The following is a 10,301-nucleotide window of genomic DNA, read 5'->3' on the forward strand; positions in this document are numbered from 1 at the left end:
CATCTCCCCATTCCTCATTGCCTGAATGTTATGAGTTGCTACACAGATATGACCTCAATCATGTGTTATCACTATTGGTCATAAGCAACATACGACATGAGTGTGCTGATATGTATCCCTGAGTCAGACTCAATAATACAATACAAAACAATATGTATAAAATATGTTTTACACCAAAATAAATGTATTATTGCTGAAAAAGGCAGAACAGAAACAAGGTATAATATGGGGGGGGGGGGGGGGTGACTGAAGTCTGATGTAAATTAATTCAATTCAGTTTTGCTGTAATTTGTAAGGCACTTTTAACAATGGACATGGTCACAAAGCAGGTTTACAATCTTCAAATGGTGAACACCTTTAACCATTTTGAAAATGACAGATTTAATACGACTAAGTGTGGGATATTTTTTATAACCACTCCCTGATTGATACTTTTCCAGAACTTGTTTACAGAACTCCTTGGTCTTTGTGGTACTGTTTGTTTCAGTATATTCTCTAACAAACTCTGTTCTTTATGACTGCAGTTGTCATGAACAGTTTTTCACTCAAGTTTTCATCAATGAACAGTTTATAACATCAACGAAACTGACTTCATGTTAAAACTGTTATAATCACATTGTCTGTTATCACCCAAACGAGGATGGGTTCCCTTTTGAGTCTGGTTCCTCTCGAGGGTTCTTCCTCATGTCATCTGAGGGAGTTTTTCCTTGACACCGTCGCCACAGGCTTCATCACTGGGGATAGATTAGGGATAAAATTAACTGATGTTTAAAAGTCCAAATTCTGTAAAGCTGCTTTGTGACAATGTCTATTGTTAAAAGCGCTATAAAAATAAACTTGACTTGATTTCTTCCAGGAACAGGCGTATTGACATTCACCTGAGACTTGAATTGCACACAGGCCCACTCCATTCAACTAATTATGTCACTGCTAGTGACAGCTTTCTTGTGAGGAGTAATTTAGAAGGTTGTTTTAGTTTTGTTTTTTACACACCAATGGGGTAAAAACTTATGCAATCACAACAACATTTATAAATAATTGATTATTAGGGACTACTTTGTGTTGATCTATGAAATAAAATCCCAATTCTGTCCAAGGTTGTAACATTAAAATGTGAAAAATAAAAAAAACAAACAAAAAAAACTTATGCAAATACTGTACAGCCTGTAAAACCTCAGTCGAGACGAAAACCCTAAACATCTATTTAAAAAAAAAAAAAATCACCTCACAGATTGATTGAATAATAGGCACCAAAACAGGAGGGGGAATTCTACTCCTTCTCATCCAGATTGTCCTCCAGCAGGCCCTGGAAGTTCAGGTAGAAGGCATTGTAGTAGCTCGGCTCTTTGTTGGGACTCGACTGCACCTGTTCAGGCTTCTGAGAACTGAAAGGGTTCGGTCCACTGCCTTTAATATCCATCTCCAACTCCACCAAGATCTGCAGAGAGTACTGCAACTCTCCATCACTGAAAGAGAGAATGAAGGAATTTATAAGTCATTATTTCATGACATGTTTGCAATACATAGAGTGAATTTTAGGAATTAATTTTCTCCTTACTTGGTCATAGTGAACAAAGCAGGGATGTTATAGTCTCTGAGCAGTAACAGTGTTGGTAACCATCCATCTGTCATTCCATGACTGGAATCAAACCCTACACCAAGAACATACCAAATACCTCATACACAGGACAATGCAAAACACAAAACTGTACAAAAAGAGACCAAACATTTAGCAGATCTTCAGAAGGTCTTGTCTAGGCTTTAACTGTTTGTTAAAGGGGCGAGTTTGGGTCCTCTGCTATTGTCTTTTATGAGAAACCCATGTTTCGCTTATAATTTCCTGATCCGTAGTTCCCCAAATTGTATCTCCCTCCCATTCCCTCACCACCCTCCCTGTTCCCTCCCCCTGCTCTCTGCTTCTTCCCCCTTTTTCCACAGCTGAGGTCTCCCCGCTCCTGCTCTTTTACTGTCCTACCAACCTGTGCCCTTGACCCTATCCCCTCATCTGTCTTCCAGACCATCATTCCTGACATTCTCCCATTTATCTCCTCACTTGTCAACTCCTCCTTGTTCTCCAGATACTTTTCCTCCAGGTTTAAATAGGCCCACATCACCCTGCTGCTGAAAAAAGAAACCATCCTAGATGCCTCTGTCACCCAGAGGCATTGCTTGGTTTCTCTTCTCCACTTCCTATCAAATACGCTTGAATGTGCTGTTGCTGATAACCTCCTAGAACCTGCTTCCAAGCCAGACACTCAACTGAGAATCCACTTCTCTCCATCAGTGATGCACTTCATGCAGCATGTGCAGCCTCTCTCTCCTCTGTCCTGATTGTCCTAGACCTTTCTTCTGCATTTGACACTGTTGATCACTCCATCCTCCTGTCAGTGCGATCAGCTCTGGGGATCTGCGGAACAGTCCTGGATTGGTTCAAGTCCTACCTCTCTGGTCACTCCTTCCAGATTACCTGGGCTGGTACAGTTTCAGTACCCCACTCACTTACCCCTGGTGTCCCCCAAGGTTCAATCCATTTCTCTTCTCCCTCTACACCCAGTCTCTCAGCCTGATTATCTCTGCTCATGGTCTATCCTCCCACTACTATGCTGAGGACACTCAACTGTTTCTGTCATTTCCTCCTTCTAACACACAGGTCTCCACTCACATCTCTGTTTGCCTGCGTGACATCCAGAGCTGGATGGACAACATCACCTGAAGCTCAACCCAGGCAAGATAGAGATGATCTACATTCAAGCTGCAGCTTCTCCATCCCTGGACTTTGTCATCTCCCTGGGAGACAGCTCTATGTCACCTTCAGCCAGCATGAGAAACCTAGGAGTGGTGTTCGATGACAGACTCTCCTCTTTGGTGAACATCACTGCAGTGACCCAGACATATAGATTCCTCCTTTACAACATATGAAGGATCTGCCCCTTCCTCACCACCTACTCTACTCAGCTCCTGGTCCAAGCGCTGATCCTCTCCTGCTTGGACTACTGCAACTCTCTCCACGTCAGCCTCCCAGCATCTGCCACCAGACCCCTGCAGTTCATCCAGAATGTTGCAGCCCACCTGGTCTACAACCTCCCTCATTCTTCCTACACTACCCCTCTGCTCACCGCCCTTCACTGGGTACCTATCGCAGGTTGCATCAAATTTAAGACATTGGTGCTAGCTTACCAGGCTGTCAAGGGGTTAGGACCAGCATACCTCCAGACTCTGATTTGCCCCACATGCCAACTGACTTAATATATGACTTTTACTGACTTTACGGTAAATATATTTTGCTCATACTACACTTTAATCACCTGCAATCAGTTGTTTACTGACTCTCGCTGTGTGGACACTCTGCAAACTTTCACTTGGAAAGATCCATGCCAAAGCACACATGATCACCAAATCTCACTTTCTCACAAAAATAAATGCAAGCACCTTATCACATTACTTTCTCACTGTTTTGTACAGAAACAAAAAAGAGAAAAATGAGAGAAAATGTGGAAGAAGGCTTGATTGTGGAGACATGTGCAGTGAAGATTGTCTGTTCTGCAAAGAGAACTGGTGGTATAGTGTAAAAGAAATGTTTTTATTTTTGTTGTTCCCAACACCCATGCCAAAAATTTGCATTACCACTTTGGTTCTGGGCTGTGTTTCCATGTTTCCTGTTTCTTAGTCCCCCAAGCCATGTTCCTAATTTTGGTTACATTATTTGTTCTTAGTTTGCTTTCTGTTCTAGAGATTAGCCTGCTTGTTTTCTGTTTAATGAATATAATCATATAAGCATATTTTTATGCTGTTTGCACTGTGATTGGAGTTGCTTTTAATCTCATTGTACATGTGTATAGTGACAATAAAGGCATTCTATCTTCTATAATCTGGCCCCTGGTTATGATGCCTGGTTGTAGATCTGACCACAGTTATCAGACATGCTACCAATCAAGTCCAATAATTACAGAGTAAGTGTGCTTTTTGTGTACCTGGATGAAACCCCACCACAAGGTCTGGTCTGGCTGCCTCTCCTTTCTCCACAAGCTCCTCCCAGAACTCATGGTACAGATCCTTGTAGGCACTGATGTAGACCCTTCCTCGTGGACCAAATGCCCTTAATGGAGGCCTCATGATGGGTCCCTGCATCACTTCTGGCCCCACCATGACCACCTCCAGGCCCTGATGCCCAGGGAACATATGACTCAGCTCATCCAGATCAGTTGTCCTTGCACCTAGGGTCTCAGTGTTTCCTGCCCCAACGATGTGGATGGTCAGGGGTCGGGAATATGGATTCAGACTGAACATCTTCATTGCCATTCCGATAGTCAGTGGACGTGAGAAGAACTCGCTACACACACGCCACACGGATTCATGAAGCTCTGCCTCCTCTGGGCATGGCCGGCAGGCATTGGTCCAGAGGTCCATCATGTTCTTCCCAGACAGGATTGGCTCCATCTGGGCTGTGAGGCCACCCTGCATGGACAGCCAATCATCCCAGCACTGAACCTCTTTAGCAGGTTTAGACCATACCTCTGTAGGGAAAGGCAGGTCCCCTATTGGATGAGATAATCCACAGGATGTGAGACATGACATAAAATCTATAGTGATGCCACAATTACATTCCACAATTCAAAAATTCCATTCAAACAATTGATGACATCGAGGTACTGGGATATTTCAACCAAAAGCCTGGTTGCCTCTGCCAGGAGGTTAATACTTAGCTATCGATAGCCAAACATACAACTCTTTTAATGTTGCTGTTGGTCTCTTTGCAACCTCCAGGTTTGAAGGGACATTGTCTTCTTGGTGATATAACTGCAATGCTTCATTTTCTCCACTTGTTGATGATGGCCTTCACAATGTTCCACGCTACATCTAATGTTTTGGAAATTCTATAACTAGGTTATAGAACACACTACTGTATGCTCTCCTGCAGACTACCATGATATAAGCAACCACCATACTCCTTTTATACCCAATCTTGTTACCAATTAACCTGCTTATTGTGGAATCTTCCAAAATGGTGTTACTTGAATATCCTGTAAACTTTTCAAGCTTATTTGCCTCTGTCCCAACTTTTTTGAGTGTGTTCCAGGCATCAAATTCTAACTTTGTTTATATTTACAAAATACAATTATGTTGATCATTAAAACTATTGAAAATCTTTTCTTCGTACTTTTGTCAGTTAAATAAATGATCATATGAATGAACAAATCACATATTTTTGTTTTTATTGCATTTTTTAAAAATATCCCAACTTTTCTGGAAATGGGGTGAGTACCTTAGGATATGTCATCGTCATCATCAAGTTTTCCCATTTGTTCATGGCTGAAAACTTGAGGCAGGCTTGGGTCAAAGGAGTCCTTTGAGCCAGGCCACAGTACTCCCTCTTCTCTGCGTCAATTTCCTGAGTTGTGTTCTGTCTATTCCTGACAGTTTTTCATGCTTCTTCCACACATCTCGGCCATACCGGCATTTCTCAACTATAAAATATGTTTGTTTTGGCAGGGAGGAGGGATGTTGTCAGGTGATGTGACAAATATACTTCAAGTGCTGGAGTTTAACAATGTTTTCAAGAGGGTGGGTCTTTGTAATTTTCAAGATGTCTGCATTTGAAAGCTTGAAAGCCCAATTTACTTCTGTTTCATTTTGGCCACTGATGTTTGGTTCATCCTTTTTCACATGATGTGTGACTATATCCAAAATGTACTGTGTTTTTTACCCCAATCCCCTCCAGATTAATTCCTCCTGTGGGTTGGTACACTGCCCTTCTGAGTGTATGTAATTGCTCTTCATCCTCACCTTGATAAACGAGCCACTCAACCAGTCTGTCTACTGCAGCCATACGCAACTTTGCACAATACTTCTTATGCACAGACCAGTCCTGTTTCTGACAGTCTTTACTGCAGTAATACACATTCAGACACCTGCAAAAAGAGAAACCATGAGAGACAAAATGCAAAAACACCAACCAGTCTGGTTCTGTGGCTCGTCAACCTGAAACAGTTACAAATGCAGAGTCGACCCACTGCTTTAGCATTAAATATACAAGGTAATGAGGGCTGTAAACAAGTCAAATTAACTGCTTGGATCAATGAGCTTATAAAACTCAGTGAATATTAAAATGCTAGAAAGCCCAATAAGAAGATATACACTGGCAGAGTTTACATTAGCAGGTGACAAGTCACTGGTGTTGTTCATAATTTGCACAAGTTTAAATTAAACACAAATTTTAAAAGCAAAATAATATTATAAAGTAAAAATAAGAATAAAAATATATTAAGAAATTTGCTTTACCTTGCACACCGTTTCAGTGTATTGGTCACCTGTGAGGGATGTTTCCCACATCTGGCACAGAATTTAAACGATTCCTCCATTTTCTCAAACATTTCCTTCTGAGTGTGGAAAGTAAGAGGTTTACTGTGTTTACGCTCTGAAGAACTGAGAGAGAGAGAGAGAGAGAGAGAGAGAGAGAGAGAGGTGTTTAAAGTGCAAGAAACAATACAAAAAACAACCAACAGCAACATCACTATTTTCCCTCCTTCACCACTCTCAGACTAGAACAAATACAATTTATTGTCAAGGTTATTGTTGTGGGCGGCACGGTGGTGTAGTGGCCATCACTGTCGCCTCACAGCAAGAAGGTTCCGGGCTGGCGAGGGCCTTTCTGTGCGGAGTTTGCATGTTCTCCCCGTGTCTGCGTGGGTTTCCTCCGGGTGCTCCGGTTTCCCCCACAGTCCAAAGACATGCAGGTTAGGTTAACTGGTGACTCTAAATTGAGCGTAGGTGTGAATGTGAGTGTGAATGGTTGTCTGTGTCTATGTGTCAGCCCTGTGATGACCTGGCGACTTGTCCAGGGTGAACCCCGCCTTTCGCCCGTAGTCAGCTGGGATAGGCTCCAGCTTGCCTGCGACCCTGTAGAACAGGATGAAGCGGCTACAGATAATGAGGTTATTGTTGCTATAATTACAAAGATTTTAGAGCCTCATCTCATCTCATTATCTGTAGCCGCTTTATCCTGTTCTACAGGGTCGCAGGCGAGCTGGAGCCTATCCCAGCTGACTACGGGTGAAAGGCAGGGTACACCCTGGACAAGTCACCAGGTCATGATTTTAGAGCCTATCTACACAATTAAGGAAAGGCCTTAAAACTTCGTCAGGCTTCATCCACTCATTCCTAGTGTGTGATTGGCTAAAGCGGGTAGTGACACTACATTTACTGTTACATTAAGCCAACTAACTTTTTGGATAAATTACAGCAAGAGCAGATATAATGGTGGTTAGCGAACACTTGACTTGAGATTTTTTAAAATTAAAAACAAACATTCTTAAGTCCCTTGCAGACCAAGTCAAATTTTTCAGACAAACTATTTGCAGGGGGTCGCAGGCAAGCTGGATCCTATCCCAGCTGACTACGGGCGAAAGGTGGGGTACACCCTGGACAAGTCGCCAGGTCATCACAGGGCTGACACATAGACACAGACAACCATTCACACTCACATTCACACCTACGCTCAATTTAGAGTCATCAGTTTACCTAACCTGCATGTCTTTGGACTGTGGGGGAAACCGGAGCACCCGGAGGAAACCCACGCGGACACGGGGAGAACATGCAAACTCCGCACAGAAAGGCCCTCGCCGGCCACGGGGCTCGAACCCGGACCTTTTTGCTGTGAGGCGGCAGCGCTAACCACTACACCACCGTGCCACCTTGTTGCAAAATTTCTCATGTGAAAATGATCACCTGACCAATCAAAAGAGGTTCCACTGGTGTCACATAATAGAATGACAAGCAGAAAATACCAACACGGAGTTTCTGCTCTGCATCAGAGTCACTCACGTCCGGGATCTGAGTGGATATACACTCAATGGCCACTTTATTAGGAACACCCACCCATTTCTGCAGTTCTGTAATCAGCCGATCCCTTGACAGCAGCACGATGCATCAAATCCCACAGATACAAATCAAGAGCTTCAGTTAATGTTCACAATGTTCAAACATCAGAATGGGAAAAACTGTGATCTCACAGTGTGACTTTCTCTCACTGTGGTATGGGTGTTGGTTTGATCCAGATGGACTGGTTTGAGTATTTCAGAAGCTGCTGATCTCCTGGGGTTTTCACACACAACAGTCTCTAGAGTTTACACAGAATGGTGCAGAAAACAAAAAACACTGAGTGAGTGAGCGACAGTTCTGTGGGTGGAAACAAACGCCGTGTTGATAAGAGAGGGTCAGAGGGGAATGGACAGATTGGTTCAAGCTGCCAGGAAGGAAAGATATATTAACTCATATAATCACTCTTTACAACCGTGGTGAGCAGAAAAGCATCTCAGCATGAAACAGCAGAACACCACATTGGGTTCCACTCCTGCAGCCGAGAACAGGGATCTTAGAATCAACACCACGTTCCTATTAAAGTGGCTGGAGAGTGTATTTCACCATGAACACAGCACTGTGAGTGTCGCTTTCCTTCTTGTTTCCCAACATTCCATCTCTCAGCTTCAACTCTTGAATGTGATGATCAAACTGTCCCTGCTGTTGTCTCTGTGCTAATAACCGGTGTACCCAAACCTTTCTCTTTCCTGAGAACATGTCTATAATTATTGCCTTCATTACTACTCCATCTTTCACGCAGAATGTTACTGACAGTTCCGGAAGAAAACCAGCATGAAACAAGCAGAAAACAGAACATGAACGATTTTAAATTAAATAAAAAAAAGGACTGTGTGCACACAAATTTCCACATTGAAATTTTGTGTTGTATCTGGTGTGTAAAGGCCTTTACTCTTACTCAAATAGTTCTGAAGATAGATATTTGTCCTTTAACGTAAATGTTTTTTAACCTAAAAAGATTTTTTAAATGAGTGAGATTTTTGATTCCTCTGTCCACCTCTTTTGTCTGGAAAACGTGCATCTGTGTTTGAAAACAAATAACACAAGCCATTCAGTCACTACGTTTACATGCACATAGAGAGAATCGAATTTCTGCCGTTGCTCGACTGAAGTTCAAAATGCCATGTATACACCTTAATTCGGCTGAAATTGAACCGAACTTGATTTCTCGGAATCGAGCTACACGACCTAGTTTATGTGATTTCTGCCGAGCTACTTTGTGCATGTATACCCTATCGAGCTAGTAGTCGAGCTACTTCCGGAAGTGACGAGTGACAAGACCACAAGCGGGAAACACAACAGCCTCGGTCGGCATGACAACAGTAGTAGCGAGCAGCAGAAGAGGTCAGGAGGAACAAACGAAGAAGAGAAAATGGTGATGTAGAGCTCTCTGAAGTGTGGGTGGAGCACAGAGGACGGCAGGACAAAGCTTCTGGTACTAATAGGCTTTTTATTATCAGACTTTTCAGTTTAACAGCCTACTTTTATTCTTGAGAGAAAAAAACACGCACGCACTGTGTTCTAGTCCCGGGATGAGCTCTCCCCTCTGCTCTCCCTCTGCCTCCTTAAATAGGGTGCGGTTACTGGGAAGACACACAAACACAGGTTAATTACCGTCAGGTGTAGTGATTCTGCCACTCACCTTCCCTGGCTCCGCCCTCCTGTCACAGACCGGCACTTGACCACGCCCCCACTGCCACAGGCAAGCAGAAACGTGCACTTCTGGAGCAATGAGGAGACAGAGTTCATGCTCATTCAGCTTAAGGAGTTGAATATATTAAAATTCATGGATGGGAGAAAATGAGCAATGGAGAACACGGAACTGATAACTTTGTTTACACTCTTGAATAGCTCTTCTTCATGACGACAACCGGAAGTGTACTAACACGATGGGGCGTGTAGCGCCACCTGTGGCTCGGGTGCACAATGCACCTCACACAATAGCTCGATTTCATTGTGTGCATGTAGGATTGGATTTCTCTGGCACCCTGCTGGGACCTTCAGCTCGATTACCGACAGCAGCTCGATTTGGATGTGCATGTAAACGTAGTCAGTGTTAGCCATTACGTTACTCATTCGCAATGCAAATGAGGGGAAAAAAACCCAAAACCAAAAACCACAAACTGTCTCTCCGATGTGAAAAGACCATGGTACATACAAACAGTGTGGATGATTCAGTGCATTTATTAATGAGATAACATTACTGTAAGTCCTGAAGGAACAATGCAGTGTCTGAATGAGCGCGTGTGGTTCTGTTCCTCATTCTCAGCCCCGTCATACAGTGAAGGTCTGGGGCTAAAAATACAACTGGAACCTCATGGTGGCCCAATCACCTGTTACACCATATTTCTCTCTCTCTCTCTCTCTCTGTGGCAGCTGACGTTCAGCCATTTTACCCCCCCCCCACACACACACTCACATTACAA

General features: G+C 43.3%; 1 protein-coding gene across 1 annotated transcript; it reads right to left on the minus strand.

The window, feature by feature from the left end:
• Positions 1-230: 230 nt before the first annotated feature.
• LOC132886196 (putative protein MSS51 homolog, mitochondrial) lies at positions 231-9,632 on the minus strand. Its single transcript, XM_060920769.1, has 7 exons — positions 9,518-9,632; positions 6,280-6,423; positions 5,785-5,909; positions 3,972-4,535; positions 1,559-1,652; positions 1,225-1,466; positions 231-734 (listed from the first exon to the last, which is right to left on the minus strand). Exons 1-6 carry the CDS (start codon positions 9,628-9,630, stop codon positions 1,271-1,273), a joined length of 1,236 nt encoding a protein of 411 aa, XP_060776752.1. The 5' UTR covers positions 9,631-9,632; the 3' UTR covers positions 231-734; positions 1,225-1,270.
• Between the last annotated feature and the right edge of the window lie 669 nt (positions 9,633-10,301).

Source organism: Neoarius graeffei, chromosome 5 (genome assembly GCF_027579695.1).
Source record: "Neoarius graeffei isolate fNeoGra1 chromosome 5, fNeoGra1.pri, whole genome shotgun sequence".
Classification (NCBI taxonomy): Eukaryota; Metazoa; Chordata; class Actinopteri; order Siluriformes; family Ariidae; genus Neoarius; species Neoarius graeffei.

What these genes read in the sequence shown, in the direction of transcription:
- LOC132886196 (XM_060920769.1), bottom strand. Translation starts at nt 9,630, where the DNA reads ATGAGCATGAACTCTGTCTCCTCATTGCTCCAGAAGTGCACGTTTCTG. An exon ending in GGAGGGCGGAGCCAGGGAAG is followed by an intron (nt 6,424 to 9,517) that starts GTGAGTGGCAGA and finishes TCTCTCTCTCAG; the next exon opens with TTCTTCAGAGCGTAAACACA. An exon ending in TGTGGTGGGGTTTCATCCAG is followed by an intron (nt 1,653 to 3,971) that starts GTACACAAAAAG and finishes TTCTTGGTGTAG; the next exon opens with GGTTTGATTCCAGTCATGGA.